Source organism: Mobula hypostoma, chromosome 23, assembly GCF_963921235.1.
Source record: "Mobula hypostoma chromosome 23, sMobHyp1.1, whole genome shotgun sequence".
In the NCBI taxonomy this organism is placed as follows: domain Eukaryota; kingdom Metazoa; phylum Chordata; class Chondrichthyes; order Myliobatiformes; family Myliobatidae; genus Mobula; species Mobula hypostoma.
The window spans coordinates 46,049,832-46,072,343 of NC_086119.1; the positions used below are offsets into that span (position 1 = coordinate 46,049,832).

Here is a 22,512-nt window from a genome sequence, read left to right on the forward strand (position 1 = left end):
TGAAAGAAAAAATATAGACCATGATCTCCTGCTTTCTATTGGGAAAACTTGTACTTTTTACAAATCGGTATATTTCAGAACTACAATTAATGTGATTTTAAAAATTACCAGATAATGCCTAGTATTTAAACTTGGAGATTGGATGAAGATGGGTATGAATGTGGGAGAGAATAGGAAAATAATTTACAGAACACTTTATTCTGGATTTATAGGATAATCAAGCCAAACCTACTTTATATGGCAGCCTGAGATACAAATCAATTGGAATTCTATTCAGCAATATTAGCCCTGATTTCTAACAAAGCATAGCAAAATTAATACGAATTACATTGAGAGCAAAGATATTTTCTTTTATTTAAAAGTGTCTGTCAGACTGCAGGTTTAATATTTTGCTCAATTCATGGATATCAGGAAAACGAAGTGACACTAACCAAAATGATATTAATACTAAATTAATAAAAAGCAAAATACAGTTCATTAAGGATACATGAAATAAAACCAGAAAATGCAGTCATCATTCTGTGGCTTGGGCAGTAGTATGGAGAGATGTTTAGATTACTGTTTCATGTCAGTGAACTTGGGAAAATGGTGGCTCAATTGTGACATTCTTGGCTGTGTGTCAAGGTTGCAATTTCCATTCCAAGAATTTCAACAGAAATCTCAGCCACTTTCAGTGTGGCAGGAATAATGTAGAGGTTTTGCACTGTGGAATAAGTGTGCCATCAATGGTACCATCTTTTAAATGAAATTTTAAATCAAAGCCTCATCTAACCTTTCAGATGATTTATTAAAGATCTCATGGCACTAAGTCTAAATGGAATAAGAATAGGAGAGCTCACCATAATACCTGTGTTATATTTATCTCAATATCCAACAGAAAATAATTATCACATATTGGAGGCACAAGAGAGACTGCAGATGCTGGAATCTGTAGCAACACAAAATGCTGGAGGAACTCAACAGGTCACGTAGCATCTATAGAGGGAAATGGACAGAAGACATTTTGGATCAAGACCCTTCATCAGGGCTGGAAAGAGAGGAAAAGCCAGTATAAAAGTGTGTGGGGGAGGGGAAAGAGATGAAGGAATAGGAGCTGGCAGGAGATAGGTGAAACCAGGCAAGAGGAGGAATACGAGTAGGAGGCAGGAAAGAAGTACACTGATTACTACATACTGACACTCACAAATTCAAGGTCATCTCCACATTTGTCATCACATTTCCTAGAAAAACAATGTCACAAGCTACATCTGTGAATTTATGAGGCTGAAGTTGTTGGTCTATGAATGAAGGTTTATTTGTCCTCATAGAAGGAAGTGTTAACTGACAGTTTAACTTGTCCACATGTTTTATGCCTTTATGAAATATTTACCATTTTCCATAAAATAATTAAAATTTAACTTTCATAAAGGGGGCTAAAGCTCATGTTTTGTAAAGAAAGTGGAGCTTACTATATAATGTGGAAATAAATATAATTAATACAAATAAATGCAAATAAAGCAAATTACAGTATATGTGATATGGTGCTGGATTTATATTTCTAATTGTATTGTTTAGCCTGACAAGAATATAAGGGTAAGAGAATCATACATGACCTCTAAATGATTTCAAATGCCTTTGACCATTCTTAGTATGATGAGTTAAACATGAAATGTTATGTACAGTGAAGAAAATGGACAGATTTCAGTAATATATTGAATTCTGTTTACCCTAAGCACTATCAGTAACAAATTTCACTGCGACCTAGTGCATTTTACAATAAACTAGTCTGTATTAGAAGGTGCTCTTAGATTATTTTAAAATAAATTATATTTAAGGATATGTGTACTTGCTTTCCATTCAGAATGTTCCATAAAAAAGGAAAAATGGGATATCCAATTATTTTAACATGTAAAATTAAAACAGAAAAAAGAAAATGCTTTACAACAATCATTCAGCTAATAAATAATCGATAGCTACTAATAATTTTTCACAGAGTCAGACAGCACTGAATCATGTCAACAATCAACTACCCATCCATATTAATTTTATTGACCAGCATTTGGTCTATGCCTTGGCAATTCAAATCCTTGTCCAGATACTTTACATGTTGTGTCATCATGAACTTCAGGCAGTGTGTTCCATATTCCAAACTTTGGTTGAAAAAGCAATTGTTCTCAGATCCTTCCCAAACTCTTACTTCTAGACCTATCCCTCTGTGAAACACCTCTGCTGCAGGCAGAAGTTTTGTACTTTCTACATCCATGAGGTGCCCCTCAAACTCCTTTGCTTCAAGGGCAACAAACTAAAACTAGCCAAGTAACAAAGATTCCAAATTGTTAAATCTCCTTTGTAATCTCTCCAGGGATATTACGTCCTTTTTTCCTAGCACGGCAATCAAAATTACACATAGCAAAGTTTTATCAAGCTCTATCATGTCCTCTGTGGTCTTGTATTCTATGCCCTAACTAATGAAGGCAAACGTCCTTTATGCTCACTATCCACTGGTGCATACACTTCTCTTCCCCTGTTCTTTCTAGGGCCCTAGCATGTACAGTTTATGTCCTACCTTTAAAAGAATTCCCAAAGTGCATTGCCTCACACACTTGGAATTAAATTCCATCTAGTATTGCTCTAACAAACTTACCAACTGATCATTATCATTCTGTAGCCTAAAACTACCTCCTCACTAGCAACACCATCATTTTTGGTGTCACCTGCAATGACAGACACAATTATATAATCCAAAAGTAAAATGTGACTTTGTACAGGATTTATAACCTACTATTCTATGGATTTCATGTGAACGAAGGTCAGATAAATAGTTCAATTATATATCACATTCATGACTTGCTTGTTCAATTAATAGATTACAAATTGCTCCACACCTTGTCCAAAAGTGATATTTAACCACTGAATTTTATAAAGCCCTACTTAAAAATTAAGAGAGGCCAACTCTATCATCAGGACAGCACTTCATTGAACCCCTGAAAAGTGGAGGAAACATAGGAGGCCAAAGACAACTTGTCACCGTACCATAGAGGCAAAAAATGAGGACACTGAACCACAAAGTAAACACGAGGAATTCTGCAGATGCTGGAAATTCAAGCAACACACATCAAAGTTGCTGGTGAACGCAGCAGGCCAGGCAGCATCTCTAGGAAGAGGTACAGTCGACGTTTCGGGCCGAGACCCTTCGTCAGGAGTAACTGAAGGAAGAGCTAGTAAGAGATTTGAAAGTTGGAGGGGGAGGGGGAGATCCAAAATGATAGGAGAAGACAGGAGGGGGAGGGATGGAGCCAAGAGCTGGACAGGTGATTGGCAAAGGGGATATGAGAGGATCATGGGACAGGAGGCCCAGGGAGAAAGACAAGGGGCGGGGGAACCCAGAGGATGGGCAAGGGGTATAGTCAGAGGAACAGAGGGAGAAAAAGGCGAGTGAGAGAAGCAATGTGTGTATAAAAATAAATAACGGATGGGGTAGGAGGGGGAGGTGGGGCATTAGCGGAAGTTAGAGAAGTCAATGTTCATGCCATCAGGTTGGAGGTTACCCAGACTGAATATAAAGTGTTGTTCCTCCAACCTGAGTATGGCTTCATCTTTACAGTAGAGGAGGCTGTGGATAGACATATCAGAATGGGAATGGGATGTGGAATTAAAATGTGTGGCTACTGGGAGATCCTGCTTTCTCTGGCGGACAGAGCATAGGTGTTCAGCAAAACGATCTCCCAGTCTGCATCGGGTCTCGCCAATATATAGAAGGCCACATCGGGAGCACCGGACACAGTATATCACCCCAGCCGACTCACAGGTGAAGTGTCGCCTCACCTGCAAGCACCGTCTGGGGCCCTGAATGGTGCTAAGTGAGGAAGTGTAAGGGCATGTGTTGCACTTGTTCCACTTACCAGGATAAGTGCCAGGAGGGAGATCAGTGGGGAGGGATGGGGGGGGCCAAATGGACAAAGAAGTCGCGTAGGGAGCAATCCCTGCAGAAAGCGGGGGGGGGGGGGAGGGAAAGATGTGCTAAGTGGTGGGATCCCGTTGGAGGTGGTGGAAGTTACGGGGAATAATATGTTGGACCCGGAGGCTGGTGGGGTGGTAGGTGAGGACCAGGGGAACCCTATTCCTAGTGGGGTGACGGGAGGATGGAGTGAGAGCAGATGTGCGTGAAATGGGGGAGATGCGTTTGAGAGCAGAGTTGATGGTGGAGGCAGGGAAGCCCCTTTCTTTAAAAAAGGACATCTCCCTCGTCCTGGAATGAAAAACCTCATCCTGAGAGCAGATGTGGCGGAGACGGAGGAATTGCAAGAAGGGGATGGCATTTTTGCAAGAGACAGGGTGAGAAGAGGAATAGTCCAGATAGCTGTGACAGTCAGTAGGCTTATAGTAGACATCAGTAGATAAGCTGTCTCCAGAGACAGAGACAGAAAGATCTAGAAAGGGGAGGGAGGTGTCAGAAATGGACCAGGTAAACTTGAGGGCAGGGTGAAAGTTGGAGGCAAAGTTAATGAAGTCAACGAGCTCAGCATGCGTGCAGGAAGCAGCGCCAATGCAGTCGTCGATGTAGCGAAGGAAAAGTGGGGGACAAATACCAGAATACACTGAACCACACCTGTGGCACTATAGAGAAGATGGCTAAGGACAGACAGAGATAGAGGACATTCATTGCTGCCCTAAACACCAGCAGTGTAATGGGCATTTGATTGATAACTGATAGTTAAAAATTGGATTCACTGACTATAAACAGCCTCTTCCTTGGATTACTTCCAAATTGGTAAACTCAATTTATGGATGCTACAAACAAAATTATCTAAAAACAATTTAGAATGGGTATACAGGTCAACCTTCACTAATCCGGCACCATTGGGACCCGAGGAGTATCAGATTTGTGAAAATGCTGAATTACAAAAGGATCACATTAAGCATAACCAGTGCTGGATTATCGATGGAACCAAATTACAGGTAGTCAGATTAGTGAAGGTCGACCTGTATTAACAACACCTAAAGATGCCCACTCTTAAAACATGCATCTGAACTCAACAAGGCCAAGATCGCAAAATTTGAAACAGAACTTTAATCTCTGCCTAAAATTCAGAAATTAACATTCTAATATTGCACACTGCATAGTTTAGAAGGAGGGTTGGATGTCAGTACGTTTTGTTACCGTTATTAGCATATAGGCTATAGAAACATCTATATGGGTCACTGGTATAGTACATTTACATAAAACGTGAATAAGTGAGAATGGAACATAACGGGATTACAGAGCATGATATCACATGTTCGAGTCCATTGCTGTTAGATGAAAACAAAGTCTTGCTCAAAAACTTCTAATACCCTTTTAAATAGTTGCGCTTAGAACACTCCCTACCATGATCAAGATCTTTCTCCAAATACATTACAGTAAATAGGCAGAAATACAATACAAATACCGAAGTTATTCCTATAATCTTATACTTGTTAGAAATACTATCTAAAAAAATTAGAAATCCAGAAGATCACCCTATTGCTCGACCAGTCAGTCTATAGCTACATGTCCCTAACAGAATACAGATGTAAACAATAGGAATTCTGCAGATGCTGGAAATTCAAGCAACACACATCAAAGTTGCTGGTGAACACAGCAGGCCAGGCAGCATCTCTAGGAAGAAGTACAGTTGACGTTTCGGGCCAAGACCCTTTGTCAGGACTAACTGAAGGAAGAGCTAGTAAGAGATTTGAAAGTGGGAGGGGGAGGGGGAGATCCAAAATGATAGGAGAAGACAGGAGGGGGAAGGATGAAGCCAAGAGCTGGACAGGTGATTGGCAAAGGGGATATGAGAGGATCATGGGACAGGAGGTCCAGGGAGAAAGACGGGGGGGGGGAACCCAGAGGATGGGTAAGGGGTATAGTCAGAGGGACAGAGGGAGAAAAAGGCGAGTGAGAGAAAGAATGTGTGTATAAAAATAAATAACGGATGGGGTAGTTAGCAGAAGTTAGAGAAGTCGATGTTCATGCCATCAGGTTGGAGGCTACCCAGACGGAATATAAGGTGTTGTTCCTCCAACCTGAGTGTGGCTTCATCTTTACAGTAGAGAATACAGCTGTAATCTGTTTAAGTTCCATGAAAAAAAAATAAAGTGTACATGGAAGCAAGATGTACAGTGGTATGCAAAAGTTCGGACACCCCGATCAAAATTTCTGTTACTGTGAATAGCTAAGCGAATAAAAGATGACCTGATTTCCAAAATGCATAAAGTTAAAGATGACACATTTCTTTAAAATTTTAAGCAAGATTACTTTTTTATTTCCATTTTTTATAGTTTCGAAATAACAAAAAAGGAAAAGGGCCCGAAGCAAAGGTTTGGCCACCCTGCATGGTTAGTACTTAGAAACACCCCCTTTGGCAAGTATCACAGCTTGTAAGTGCTTTCTGTAGCCAGCTAAGAGTCTTTCAATTCTTGTTTGGGGGGATTTCACCCATTCTTCTTTGCAAAAGGCTTCTAGTTCTGTGAGATTGTTGGGCCATCTTGAATGCACTGCTCTTTTGAGGTCTATCCACAGATTTTCGATGATGTTTAGGTCTCAGGACTGTGAGGGCCATGGCAAAACCTTCAGTTTGCACCTCTTGAGGTACTCGATTGTGGATTTTAAGGTATGTTTAGGATGATTATCCTGTTGTAGAAGCCATCCTCTTTTCATCTTCAGCTTTTTTTTACAGATGGTGTGATGTTTGCTTCCAGAATTTGCTGCTATTTAATTGAATTCATTCTTCCCTCTGCCAGTGAGATGTTCCCCATGCCACTGGCTGCAACACAAGCCCAAAGCATGATCGATCCACCCCCATGCTTAACAGTTAGAGAGGTGTCCTTTTCATAAAATTCTAGACCCTTTTTTCTCCAAACATACCTTTGCTCATTGCGGCCAAAAAGTTCTATTTTAACTTGATCAGTCCACAGGACTTGTTTCCAAAATGCATCAGGCTTGTTTGGATGTTCCTTTGCAAACTTCTGATGCTAAATTTTGTGGCGAGGACGCAGGAAAGGTTTTCTTCTGACGACTCTCCCATGAAGGTCATATTCGTGCAGGTGTCGCTGAACAGTAGAACAGTGCACCACCACTCCAGAGTCCGCTAAATCTTCCTGACGGTCTTTTGCAGTCAAACAGGGGTTTGATTTGCCTTTCTGGCAATCCTATGAGCAGTTCTCTCAGAAAGTTTTCTTGGTCTTCCAGACCTCAACCTGAGCTCCACCATTCCTTAATTTCTTAATTACATTACGAACTGAGGAAATGGCTACCCGAAAATGCTTTGCTATCTTCTTATAGCCTTCTCCTGCTTTGTGGGCATCATTTATTTTAATTTTCAGAGTTCAAGGCAGCTGCTTAGAGGAGGCCATGGCTGCTGATTGTAGGGACAAGGTTTGAGGAGTCAGGGTATTTATAAAGCTTTGAAATACTTATCACCAGGCCTTTCCTAACGATGATTGTGAACAAGCCATAGCCCTAACAAGCTAATTAAGGTCTGAGACCTTGGTAAAAGTCATCTGAGAGCTCAAATCTCTTGGGATGCCCAAACTTTTGCATGGTGCTCCTTTCCTTTTTTTTTCCCCCACTGTAAAATTGTACAAAACAAAAATGATACACTATTCTTGATTAAAATGTTGAAAAGAATGTTTCATCTTTAACTTTATGATTTTTGGAGATCAATTCATCTTCTACTCACTTTCAGCAGTAATAGAAATTTTGACCAGGGGTGCCCAAACTTTTGCATGCCACTGTAGAATTTGCACTTTTCCTGTGAACACTGTGACCCAAATTTAACAACTTCAGAAACCACATCCTCATCTTCTAGAAGAGTGACAATTTGTTTGTGCATTAATATCTTATTACAATTTTGTACAGATAAGAGTGAGCAAGTTCCCAGCAGTTGCTAAGCTGTTAAAATACCCTAGCATGCCACTGACCTGAAATACTGGTTTGTGAAGGATTTCTAAATAATCTAAAAGATTATTGCCATAACGGAATATTTTAATCTATCTGCACTGACATATCAACACAAATTTCTCCAGATTTTAATCCAATGGAATGTTTTGTTAACATTGCAGACAATTTGTATATTCTCAAAAGCCACATTCTCTCCAGCAACTCGTATAAGTGATCCAAAACAATAAAGGAATATCAAATCCAAATAAATTTTGTGCATAAGTAACAGAAGATAGATCCAAACAGGATGGCACAAACATAACTAACCAATGCACCCAAAACTAGTGACAAGAGTTAACGTTCATGAAACAAGAAAACTGATCTACTCCTATGAACACCAAACAGAATATTTCTGCACAACAACACTGATCAAGTGCACACAAGACAATCAGCTATTCAGTAACCTTATTAGCAATTCAATAAATTCTACTGTAGTAATAACATAATCAAAGGATGGGAGAGCCTGAAACAGGAGGATGGATAAACATATTCAGATGGTTCCCAGAAATAATTTTAGATAATCCCCTCTACCCCAAGGATGATACTAATATAATTTAGCATTCTGCATTTTCAGATGAGTTAAGGAATTGCCCAGTCAAGGCTTGAAGTTCTGTGCCTTGGGATTTTTATGAACAATCTAAACCAAACAACATGCGTGCTGTTACATTTTATTAAATTATTTCATTACCTGAACACCTTAGTATTAGTCACTAATACAAGGATCTTGAAGGGGAACTGACAAACAGTTGGTTCAACCTATAACAGTTTTCCAAGAAAATGTCCATTATTGTTTAAGCAAAAACTGAGAAAGCAACTCCTTAAAAACTGAAGTGTTCCCAAAGTGGAAGGAAATTACAACTTTAAAAGATTACCTGTCTATCTTGATGCCAATTTTCCACTGGTATATAAATCTTTAACAAACATGTTTATTAGTTTAATGGAGGCAATAAAACTGAAACAACATATTTTCTTTTAAAGACAACAATGCCTACCTTCCTCTTTTGAAGTTTGTCATCTTTTCCTCCTCTCAGCTAAAAAAAAGCACATCCATGAAAATACTAATTAGAAAGTTTAATGTAACTTTTCACTTTGCTAAAGTATACATCACTGTTTGACACCAAAATAAATTACACATCACATGATTAGTCAAAATTTAAGATAGTGGATTGAAAGTTTCTGAATCAAATGCATTGTAAATTTTATTCCTGACACACAGGTAGGAATTTGGAAACACAAAAGGCATTTCTCACCTTTAACTTTTTTCCCCCCATTATTCAACAAGATTATGACTAATTTGAGAAATTACTCAAAAAAGTGTCTTTGGTTATTTAAATGAATTCATGAAAATCTATCAAATATAACTTTAACATTGACAACAAATTCAGCATTTACTTTAATGGTTCCAAAGCACCTATTATGTTCATTAGTTCTTCCATCTTGAAAATGTTGATCTAATCATCTTTTAAGTTCCAGGGAATACATTTCTAGCTCATGCAACATTCTCTCATAATTCAGCTATTTAATTTCTTCATGTGGTATGAAAAATTCGGAGTACCTGCTGTCTAAATTAGGTGTTGTTACAGTTGCAGTAAAATTTGTACTTTGTGTGTTCTAATTCTCCCATCTAAATGGGTATCATTAGATTAATCTTTCTAATTATTTTTGACTCTGGGGATACATCTCAAGAATCTATATTCATGAATGTCACACTCATCTACTGTCAACGGATGGGATATCAGGTTTTGGCCAAGCTTCAGAGCTCTCACTTCTTTCCCAGAAATTTTTTGGTAAGTGAGGGTTTGGTGAGAATATTCAGAAGTATGAGAATGGAGAAAAGGAAAAAGGAGAAGAAAAGTGCTGGAATTATCAAAACAGCGCTTAAATGTGGGATATTCTACATAGATAATTACATAGCTAAATACGGAAACACAAGTTATAAAACTAATATATATTTTTATTTGCTGTGCCATAGTTATTTGATATGACATGTGAATGAATGACCATAACAGCAATTAAATGCATTTACCTCACAATTGTTAAATCAGAATAGCATCCAGGGAGCGCTCATACATCTGTTTCACACAGTGACTGGATTAAAGCCACTCCTTTAGACAATAGACAATAGGTGCAGGAGTAGGCCATTTGGCCCTTCGAGCCAACACTGCCATTCACTATGATCATGGCTGATCATCCACTATCAGTATCCAGTTCCTGCCTTATCCCCATAACCTTTGATTCCACTATCTTTAAGAGCTCTATCCATCTCGTTTTTGAAAGCATCCAGAGACTTGGCCCCCACGGTCTTCTGGGGCAGAGCATTCCATATATCCACCACTCTCTGGGTGAAAAAGTTTTTCCTCAACTCCGTTCTAAATGGCCTACCCCTAATTCTTAAACTGTAGCCTCTGGTTCTGGACTCACCCATCAGCACGAACATGCTTCCTGCCTGCAGCGTGTCCAATCCCTTAATAATCTTATATGTTTCAATAAGATCCCCTCTCAGCCTTCTAAATTCCAGAGTATACAAGCCCAGACGCTCCAATCTTTCGACACATGATAGTCCCGCCATCCCAGGAACTAAGTTTGTGAACCTACGCTGCACTCCCTCAATAGCAAGAATGTCCTTCCTCAAATTTGAAGACCAAAACTGCACACAGTACTCCAGGTGTGGTCTCACCAGGGCCCTGTACAGCTGCAGAAGGACCTCTTTGCTCTTATACTCAATTCCCCTTGTTATGAAGACCAGCATGCCATTAGCTTTTTTCACTGCCTGCTGTACTTGCATACTTGCTTTCAGTGACTGATGTACAAGAACACCTAGATCTCATTGTGCTTCCCCTTTTCCTAACTTGACTCCATTTAGATAATAATCTTCCCATTCTTACCACCAAAGTGGATAACCTCACATTTATCCACATTAAACTACATCTGCCATGCATCTGCCCACTCACCAAGCCTGTCCAAGTCGCCCTGCATTCTCATAACATCCTCCTCACATTTCACACTGCCTCCCACCTTTGTGTCATCAGCAAATTTGCTAATGTTACTTTTAATTCCCTCATCTAAATCATTAATATATATTGTAAACAGCTGCGGTCCCAGCACTGAACCCTGCGGTACCCCACTGGTCACTGCCTGCCGTTCTGAAAGGGACCCGTTAATCGCTACTCTTTGTTTTCTGTCAACCAGCCAATTTTCAATCCATGTCAGTACTCTGCCCCCAATACCATGTGCCCTAATTTTGCCCACTAATCTCTTATGTGGGACTTTATCAAAGGCTTTCTGAAAGTCCAGGTACACTACATCCACTGGCTCTCCCTTGTCCATTTTCATAGTTACATCTTCAAAAAATTCCAGAAGGTTAGTCAAGCACGATTTCCCCTTTGTAAATCTATGCTGACTCAGACCGATCCTGTTACTGCTATCCAGATGTGTCGTAATTTCATCTTTTATAATTGACTCCAGCATCTTTCCCACCACCGACGTCAGGCTAACCAATCTATAATTCCCTGTTTTCTCTCTTCCTCCCACTTGAACATATAGCAGTTAAATTTCTGGGATACATAAACAAATTCAGGACAACAGAAAACTGAACAATTCTTTCGAAGTTGAAGCCAGGACAACATCTTAATAGACTGCATAACTAATTTGTTTCCCATTTATATGGCACATAGGATTTTATTTTAAGCATTGCATTTCTCCACTATATTTGCAATTTTGTAGATCTAGCAGGATAAATATCATTTAAATTAACATATTAGTTGACATAGATGTTATTTATATTTAATAAATTCATCTTAAAATTATGGTGATAAAATTATGTCAGATGAGGGTAACTGTGTTATATAAATGCAGATTAAATTTTAGTACAAATAGACCAATTCTTTCAAAAGTGAAAAGGAACATGTACTAATTTATTTAAATGCCCAAATTAATAATAAACAAATCTGTTATCTGTAAGGCAAATACAAATCCTGACGAAGGATCTCGGCCCAAAACATCGACTGTGCTTCTTCCTATAGATGCTGCCTGGCCTGCTGCATTCCACCAGCATTTTGTGTGTGTTGTTATCTGTAAGCAGTTGGTTTGAATTCACACTGTTTTGGGTGCAAGGGAATGGCCACGCCAACACAAATTATTTGACATCCAGCTAAGGCATGTAATCAACATTTCAAACTACAGTAATGTATTGTGCCCATCAACCACAATCATGTACGTGATGATCTAAACAAAATTACATCAGTATACCAGGAGCAGCCATGCCTAAAAGCACCTGGTCAAACTGCCACTGACTTGAAATGGGTCATAACGCATTATCTCCTTTCACTGTAGAAAATGTGAAATTGAACTTCAAGATACCTCAAGTGCAAAAAAAAGTTATCAATGAGTTGAATGGTCACAACCCAGAAGAATGGCACTTATAAGCTGGTTAGTCAGAATTGCAATTAAATATTAGGAAGCTTTCAAATAGGCACTAGTTCAAGTTGAGTAAATATTCTCACAATTAAAGGCGGTCATTCAAAGTTAGAATGCTTGAAGACTAGAAAACGCTTATTACAATTTTAAGGGTGCTAAAGCTGTAGACAAAGACAACCAAGTTGACTTTAAAAAGTAGGAGAAATGGGCAAAAAAAAGGCATAAAAAATGAAAATCTGCTAATAGTACAGAGCACTTTAACCTTTGTAGGGATAGGTGGAGCCAAAGGACAAAGAAAGGAGATCTTAAGGAGAAGGGATGAATATTAAATGTCCCTGGCACATCTTCAGTAGTAGGGAACAATGACAATGTAGTCATAAAGGAAGATACAATAATGAAAATGTTGAAACTTGTGAAAGAAATAAAACAGAGACTCTGGCTGTATTATCATTATCCAATTTCAATTTCAGTACTGGAAATAGAGTTAGAGAATAAAAACTGCACTAAAACACAAAATTAAAGCAGGCAATTTTAGATATGCTAGCCCAAAGTCAGTCTAGAGAAAGCATTTGGTAAGAAATTAATTTACATTTGCAATATAATGGGTTAATAATTTTCCATGTTCCAAATGGGTTGACTGTTTTGACCATGTACTGATGATAATGAAGATAGACTTGCTAACTGTTAGAACAGACTTGAAAAGTTCTTTGATAAGGTATCACATAGTGGATTTATAAAATGAAAGCTTATGAAATTAAAAATAAAGTGGCAATTTCGATACAAAATTGAGCTAGGTACAGGAAAACAGAAATGATCCAAATGCTGCAAAGCACCTCCTGTGCTGCATTGTTCTATGGTTCTAAAAACAGTTCAAAAAGGCACATTTCCAAGTTAGTCTTCTGAAATCTACACCATCTTGCTTTCACATTATTCTTTTAATTGCACTTTAGTATTATCTCGACATTGGATCATTTTTTGCTTTAACTTTTATTCATCCTCTCAAGTCGCTAATGTTTACTGTTGTTTGGCTGATAAATCAGGTAAAATTGACGTAATTCAAGGTTTAATGAAAAACAGGCTCAGATCCAAAACAGGCTGTAACCACAGCACCTAAAAATAAATCTCATTTCTACCAGCACACTAAAGAATACTGGATTGAGCAGACAGAATAAATAGCCTTCAAACATGTATTAATACATTACGGGGACTGGTCTTATTTTCAAAGAGTACAATATTTCCCCAAGTGTTATTTCAACGTGTGAAGGTAAAAATCCACAATAGAACACACAGGAAAATCTCTGGATAGCCAACACACTGGCCATTCCTCATCTGAATCAAGCAATCCATTAGGTTGAAGTATGCATTAATTTTTCCACTGAATTATTTTAACCACAAGCAAGCACAATACAACATGTTCTGCCTCATGTTCAAGAGCAAAAATGTTCTTCTCCTTCATACCTCTGTGCTGGTGCCATTAATATCCATATGTCCACATACAGAATGTATAGCTATAAAAATACAAGAGATGTTTGTACATCAAAACATCCAGAAACCAAATCGACTATTTTCTTGTAGTTGTGAGCATTCTTTTGGAAATGTTGTTTAGATTCTTTAGAAGAGTTCACCCTTTCAGATTTTGTTTGCACAACGCTAATGTGATAGAGCTTCACAAGATCCAAGCAATAACAGAAGCAGCAACATCATTAACCATGTAATGTATAACTTTTATTTATTTATTTTAATGTATCAACTTTTAGGAGCATTACTATATAGAGTGTAGAAATAATGAGAAACAAATTGGTAGGAGGTAGCCAGCAAAATATTTATATTTGAATGGATACAGACTACAGAATACTGCTGTATTGTGATACAAGTATCTTCATGAAGGAAACTTAGAAAGTTAACGTGCCATCAGATTATTACAGTAAACAATTTGGATGTGAAGTGAAATGTTAAATCTTTATTGCAACAGGTAGGGAAATGTTGTCATAATTGTTCAGAGTTTAGATGGTAAGAAAAAGTGCCGCAAAAAAAAGTTTTGGTCATCCAAGCCAAGGGACATACTTACACTGAAGACAACTAGATAGATTCCTGGGGTGAAGGTTGTGCCTGTGCTCATTGGAATTCTGAAGAGGGGTGATCCTAGTGACACACATAAGATTCTCAGTAGGAGCTTATACCCTTTCCTCGATCTAGCAGAAAACAAGTCAGCAGAGAAGGGAAGGTAGGGATGAGTAGAACAAAGGGAATATTTCTCACAGGGCGAGAGAAAATGGCAATGGGCCGTTAGAAACCCATTATGCTCCTTTGGCTCAGTTATGTGTTGCCAGTAGCCAGACTGTAGGAAAAGCCTAGCAGGGCAGACTGCACTAAGAGAGAGAAAAACTGACACAAATGAATGACAGGCAGAAATAGCCAATTCTGATGTTAACAGAAAGAAAGATTGGGTTATCTAAAGCTGGGAGGTTTTTCCTAAGTCTGGAAGACTGATTTGTGCTCAGATGGAAGATGGGGTGTTCAACTTTTTCAACTTTTCTTTCAACTTCTTGCACTTTATCTAGACCACAGTTACAGCTCTGGGCATTCACATGGGCCCAAGCTATATCTGTCTATTGATGTAATACATGGAGCACTTTGTTGTACTCCTACTTAGGTCTACTCCCTCAACTCTTCTTGTACATATTCCTTAGTGCCAGTTCTTGCACGCGTCTTTTCTCTTTCTACAAATACTGTTTGACTTAAGATGGCAGTTAGAACCCTGTTTTACTAAAACATAGCAAAAAAGGTTTCAGCCAATCTATGATTCAGCCAATTGTGTGTGTTTTTCCCGTGTGTTTTTCCCTCTCCCAACTTCATGGCTGCTATAAACTAACATTTTCTCTCATTCCTAATTCTGACAAAGGGTCTAGGACCTGAAATAACTTTCTTTTTCCACTGATCTGGGGTGACCTGCTGAGTGCTTTAAGCATTTTCTATTTGCATTTTAGAATTCCAGTATTTGCATTTCACTTTTGATTTTAAAAAAATTCTTAGGATTCTCAGTGAACAAGGGTGTGTATTCAGAGGACTGAGAGTTGGGAGAAAAGCTGCGATTGTCAGCTGGAGAGTCAGTAGAGAAGGGCATGGATGGCAGTATTTTGTTGGGAAGAAAAGTGTCTGGGCATGTAAGAGTAGGTGGGAAACAAGGTTCAGAGAATGTTGACACCTTTTTTTGGGGGGGGGGAGGGGGAGAAGAGAAGAGGGGCAGAGAAACACTGTGTCCCAGAAGGAGAACTAGCCAAGCAGATGAAGAGGGCAGAAGGGCAGAAGTTTGCTTTCCAGTGCCAGCCAGGAACATACAAGTCATGTTGAAGGCAGCTTTACAGAAGATTGAAGCCTGTTTCTACACGAGTTGCCCATGGGCAGCATAGGAATGTGAGTGGCTTGGGGAGGATATGGATTATACATTGTTGAATGCCTTTGAACATGACTGAATGAACTCTAGTGCATAAGACACAAAGACCCCAAAAAAATCTAAGGAGTTCTTCTTTGAAGTTCCTAATTTAAAACATCTTTCACTTCAATTGTTAATCAGTTAAAAAATCCCAAAGACTAAATGATCCAGTTTCCTGCCAGATATAGATTGATGATAAAAGGTAAATCACTTTGTAAGCAGTATAAATGGCAGAATTAAATTATAACAAAGGGAGTAATGAAAATACTGCCAAATAACTAACCATGTAAGCAAATGTGAGGTCATCCATTTTGGATTTTAAAAAGAAAAGTGTACTTGTTAAATAATTAAAGCCTAGAACAAAAGGAGATTGAAGGACAGCCTAAAAAAAACACTAGAGGAATTTGGTAGGTTGAGCAGCATCTGCGGAAACAAAGAGATAGTCAATGTTTTGAATCAAGACCTCTGATCAGAACAGGGTGACAGCTAGTAAAAGAGATAAGAGAGAAAGGTGAGGTAGGGGCTCTCAATAGGTAGAAAGATTAGAGGGTGGGGGGGGTGATAGGCTGAAGGATCCAGGTGGAGTTGGAGACTTGTGAGTGAGGTAGGGACAGATCCGAAGAGTTAAAACAAACAAGGAAACAGATGGAGATAGGTGGGCAGAGGGAAAGGTGAAAGCAGAGACAGAGTCTGGAAAGTGATGTGGAGACAAGAGGCTACAGATGCTTGAACCTAATAAGGAGAACCAGAAGAGGAAGGATATGGGGCTGATGGAACCAGTAGGGGAATGGGATAGGAGACCCAGTAGGGACAAAGTTTGGGTGAAAAGCAGATGGAAGGTAGTGGAGGGGACAACCTGGGTGGATCAGGAGAGGGAAATGAGCACTGGGAGTATGAGTTTGCTGAAATTGGAATAGTGAATATTCATAGTAAATATTCATACTATTAGGTGAAATACAAAGTGTGGAAATTTGAAAGGGAACTAGGGTTAAATATACAAAAAACATTTTAGCATTATGTTCAGTAACAGATAAGCAAAATGGTTAATGGATTGATGACTTGCATGTCTGAGGATTATGAAACAAGATGTAAGATAAGTTACAGCTATACAAAGTCCTGTATAGATAATAGCCAGAGTACCATTCTGTGTGCCATACCTTAGAAAATAATTTAGCATAACTTAATAAAAGTTACCCAGAGGAAGATAACATTATAAGGATAGACAACAGAAAACAGGGTTGTTTTCTCTGGAATTTAAGGTTCTACGAGAAATTTTATTGATGCCTTTGACATCAAGGCAACACATAATCAAATGTGACATACTTAATAAAAAGCCATAATAAAAATTATTGTCACTGGAAAATGGTAAACTACTCTATTGACTGGAATTATCTTATACAAAACAAAAATAAATATGTTTGTTGGAGATCATTCATCCCACCTCTGAGAGATCACTGCAGGAGCTCCTCAGGTCAATGATCTACATCCAACTGCTTCACTGACCATCATTCCATCAGAAGTGGGGACATTCACTGATGATGCGCAATGCTCAATTCCATTTATTACTCAGTAAATAAAGAGATCTATGGCTGTATACAAGAAAATCTAAACAACATTCAGACCTGAGATAAATTACAAAAACATTCATGCCACACACGTGCCAAGCAATGCCCATTTCTAACAAGAGAATCTAACCATTCACCCTTGATATTCAATGACATTACCATCATTGAGGTCCTCACCATAACATCCTGGGCTGGCAGGTTCACTGAGCAGCTAAACTAATAGACAAGTTATGTAAGTTTTGTGGCTACAAGATTAGCTTTGTTTGTCGCACGTACATTAAAACATACAGTGAAATGCATTGCTTGCAATGTTGGGGTGGGTGGGCGGGAGGGTGTGGAGAGCCATCAAGTGTCACCATGCTTCCAGTGCCCATATACCATAGCATGTCTACTTCTCACTAACCCTAACCATATATCTTTGGAATACAAGAGGAAAATGGAGAATCCAGAAGAAACCCACACAATCAGTGGGAATTGAACCCCAATTAGTGATCACCAGTGCTGTAAAGTAAATACACTAACTATCATGGTAAGGTGTACCCATGGTAAATAGGTCAGACTAGGACAGGTCAGATGCTGGGTACCCCCTGTTAAGTCACTTACTTGCTGACACCAGGAGTGATATAGAATGCTCTCTACTTTCCTGATAAATGCAGCTCGAAAAATGTTCAGTAAGCTCAAGACTATCCTGGACAAGGATGCCCAATTGACTGGAACTTCATGCATAATGCTTCCTTCCCTCCCCCACAAGAAGTCTGCAGCCACAATATATGCAAGATGCACTCCAAACCTACCTATTTTTACACCATTGGGAAAATCAAGGGCAGGAAATGGAAACCGTTATCTGCACGTTTCTAGCAAAATCCTGTATCAATTTAACTTGAAAATATTACCATTCATAATGCTGGAAGAACTCAGCAAGTCAGGCAGAATCATGAAGGGGAATAAACAGTCGATGTTTCGGGCCAAGATCATTCATGAGCCCTGATGAAGGATCTTGGCCCAAATAGTTCAAGATGTCCAGCATCTGAAGAATCTTGTGTTTAACATGTTACCATTATTTGGTGGCTCTTTGTGGTGTTGAATCTAAATTGGTTTGTTGTTACATGTACTGGAAGTACTGTAAAAAACTTGTCTTGCACACTGCTCATACAGAGCAATTCATTACTATTGTGCACTGAGGTGAAACAATAGAGTGCAGAATAAAGTAATACAATTGCAGAGAAACTGCAGTACAGGTAAACAACAAGGTGCAAAGTCATAACGAGGTAGACAAGAGTCAATTTTACCAGGAAATACCTGAGTTCATTACCAGAGGATTACAGTAATGCAAAAAGATGTCTTATTACTGGACTTCTCAGTGCAATTGGGAGCAACCTATAAATGCAGATCTTATCAATAACATTCATACATGCAAATTATTAAATAAAAATTGCCAAGCTATTAAGGAGATCTAGGAAGAACCATTTCCCATTGTTGAATTGTTAGGATTGAGGGATGCAGTTTAAATATTGAAGTTTGTTTTTATTTAAAAAGCATTTCATTTGCAGAGTGGAAGAGCTATGAAACTCACTTGTACAAATGACAACTTAAGTTTATAATTTGAAGATTGTTGTATTTTAGATAATTAAAATATGGTTGAAGTGAGAGAATTGGGGACGAAAAGGCTGATATATAGAGTTAGGCTACATTTCAGTCAGGTCTCTTTAAATAGTAGCATAAGCTAGAAATGCAAAATGGTCTTGCACTGTTCCTATGCTCATGCACTTGTATTTTATACAAAGTCACATCATTCTAATAACCAAAACTCTTCATATTCAATCGAATTAGTAGTTAGCAACTGCAGCTCACAAAATGAAATTATTCTTTGATCTGTACATTAATGAAGATAAATCAGATATTTTTGCAGCTCATTTCCTATGTCAACTAATGAATTTCAAATACTCCAATACATCAAATGATCCAAGGTCACTACAAGTCACTATTGCCACTTTTCCCATGATTATGAAAGAGATTGTGGATGTGCAAATATTTTCTATTATCGTCATCATCAGGTGCCATGCCCAGTTTGAGCTTTGACTGCCATGGCCCACACACTCCTGTTTCGGATCAAGTGGATCAATTCATTTTCTATTAAGTACCACCCATATGTGAATTTCTTGAAGTTTGAATATGGATGAAATATTTAAAATTTTGACCCACATGTTTTAAACACAAACATCAATTAAAAAAATACCTTTTTCCTTGGACCCAAATCTGTTGGAAGATCTTTGTCTTTTCTGCGTTTGAGACCAAGCCCATCATCAGATTTTCGCCTGTTGGAATGATATTCCTCCATTCTTGGACGTTCAAGATCTTCAGATTTCCGTCGCCCTCCATCTTCCCCTTCTTTAAACTCCTTTAAGAGAGACCCAGGAAGATTGGAGGCGAATTTAAACCCAGGGCCTCTCTTCTGCATGAAGATCGGAAATGGGAATAAACGCACATTACCACCCGCTGTTGCAGAGAAGCTTGCGCTGCGCTGCCTGGTGTGGTATGTGGTCTACATTATTTTACTTTAAATCCATTTTCCTTGTCTTTTGATTGTAACTACAAAGCTATATATATGTAATAATGACATTTAAATCAAGGTGATATATTCTAAAAAAATATTAGCACACACTATACATGGATTTAAGAAAGAAATACAGAACAATGATCTAATTTCCCCAAAAACTAAGCTTGATAAAAATGTGCTGCAACTGCTCTGTATAACTTCTATTTTTCAAAGTACTTAGGTAATGATTCACATATAGATATTTGAATATCATGCCAATGGAAGAGAATATATGCCTGAAATATTAGTGCTGCTGAAATCTAATAAATCGATAGTTTCAGAGTCATTGATCACAAATATGTAACATTTAATATGGGTCTCAAACTACTGCTTGCTCTTTTATGCTTCACAATTAGAATATATGCTTATTTTAATTAGCTTGGTTTGTGCAAAAGTAAGTGGAAAGACGTGTGTCACTCATGCAATTGACATGCATATATCTATTATGACATTGATGATTACCCAGTTCAACCTACTGAAAAACTAAATGGGATTTATTTTTATGATTTATTTTCCTATAATGCCTGCACACTTTCTCATCTTTCTTCCAAATACATACAAAGCTACTATGAAACTATAAAATCAACTATTCAAAGCTCATCATGACTTTTGTCATGTTATTCAATTTGGGGTTACCCACAGACCAGCAGCAGAGAAAAAAAAAGTTTCACCTTCTTGAATAGGGATAGTCTTTTAGATTTTAACCTGGTTCACCAATCATGTCATGGAATTTTGAGCTTGTGTATTAGCTTGTTCAGCTTGTGTATTAGCTTGACATATCTGTCAGACTTCATTACGCATATTTTACAATGAAATTTCTACCACTAAATAGGTCACCTAACCAACCACAAACCTTTGTATTTGGAAGTAGAACTTTCACTTATAAAGAATAAAGACGGAGGAACATGAAAGAAATTAATTCTGAAGCACCACTTCCTCATTTGTCCTCAAAATATATATTCCTGCCCCACCTTGAGATAAAGATGAATACTCTATTACTCATTTGATTAAGGTCTGTACCTGTGCACTAATTGTTAATGACTTACATACATATACATTCAAATCCATTTGTAGTATGGCAAATATTTATCTTGCTAATATTTATAAAATGGCGAGGAAAGAAATAGAGTGGTGGAAAATGCAATGTTTTGATTAAGAGACATATCAAGAATCATGGAATACTATTAACTTATAAATACATCAGTCCCATATTATTCAAGGAGAATTTATTTAACCTTTACATTTAGGTTTGAGTGAAATCCGAGCAAAACAATTCTGGACAGATCTGTGTACATTATGCTTAAAATTCCTGTCGAATAAGGAATGGTATTTACAAATAATGCAGTTCATCAGTACTTACTTTGCCAGTTTTTCCCTCCTGGTTACACTTTGGACATTCCCAACAATTCGGTAATTCATCATTAATAAGCCCTTCAGACTCTTCTACCTGATAAAAAAAAATACATGACTCCATAATTCATACATCTGAAACTAAAGGAGTCCAAATACAAATCAAAAAATCTAAAATTAAGATTTTTAAGATAATCTTTTTTTGTCAAAAGTAAATTGAAACATACGGTGAATTGCGTTGTTAATATCAATGACCAACTGTATGCTGGGGCCGACTCTAAGTGTCACCATTGCTAACATACTAACCCTAACATCTTTGGAATGTAGGAGGAAAGCAGATCACGCAGAAACCCATGTCATCATGGGAAAAACATAAAAACTCCTTACGGACAGCGGTGGAAATTGAACCCTAATTGCTGGGGCTATAAAGCATCACGTTAACTGCTATGCTATTGTGCTGTACCTACACTGCTATATTAATAGTACGGCATCATAGTTTAGGGATAGAATGCAAAAAGTTACATGGACATTAATGATTTTAATAAAATTTTGATTTGAAGTAAACTGCTGAACAGTAACAATAAACCAGATCAATTTTATAGTAGAATACAAAACTTTTCATAGCTCTTTTTGCAACAAAGTTTAACATTATGTGCAACACACATCAAAGTTGCTGGTGAACGCAGCAGGCCAGGCAGCATCTCTAGGAAGAGGTACAGTCGACGTTTCAGGCCGAGACCCTTCGTCAGGACTAACTGAAGGAAGAGCTAGTAAGAAATTTGGAAGTAGGAGGGGGAGGGGGAGATCCAAAATGATAGGAGAAGACAGGAGGGGGAGGGATGGAGCCAAGAGCTGGACAGGTAATTGGCAAAAGGGATATGAGAGGATCATGGGATAGGAGGCCCAGGGAGAAGGAAAAGGAGGAGGGGGGGAACCCAGAGGATGGGAAAGGGGTATAGTCAGAGGGACAGAGGGAGAAAAAGGACAGTGAGAGAAAGAATGTGTGTATATAAATAAATAAATGGGGTACCAGAGGGAGGTGGGCATTAGCGGAAGTTAGAGAAGTCAATGTTCACGCCATTAGGTTGGAGGCTACCCAGACGGAATATAAGGTGTTGTTCCTCCAACCTGAGTGTGGCTTCATCTTTACAGTAGAGGAGGCCATGGATAGACATGTCAGAATGGGAATGAGATGTAGAATTAAAATGTGTGG

General features: G+C 38.3%; 1 protein-coding gene across 4 annotated transcripts in view; it reads right to left on the minus strand.

The window, feature by feature from the left end:
- LOC134336844 (lysine-specific demethylase 2B-like) overlaps nucleotides 1-22,512 on the minus strand; it is a 234,861-nt gene that overhangs the window by 101,240 nt on the left and 111,109 nt on the right. For 2 of the 4 annotated variants that reach the window (XM_063031412.1, XM_063031410.1), the window contains 3 exons: nucleotides 21,310-21,396; nucleotides 19,590-19,751; nucleotides 8,932-8,970 (listed from right to left, as the gene is read on the minus strand). In XM_063031412.1, the coding sequence (XP_062887482.1) occupies nucleotides 8,932-8,970; nucleotides 19,590-19,751; nucleotides 21,310-21,396 (288 nt within the window). Of the gene's footprint in view, nucleotides 1-8,931; nucleotides 8,971-19,589; nucleotides 19,806-21,309; nucleotides 21,397-22,512 lie in introns of all 4 variants that reach the window. The other 2 variants (XM_063031411.1, XM_063031409.1) reach the window with 1 other exon arrangement.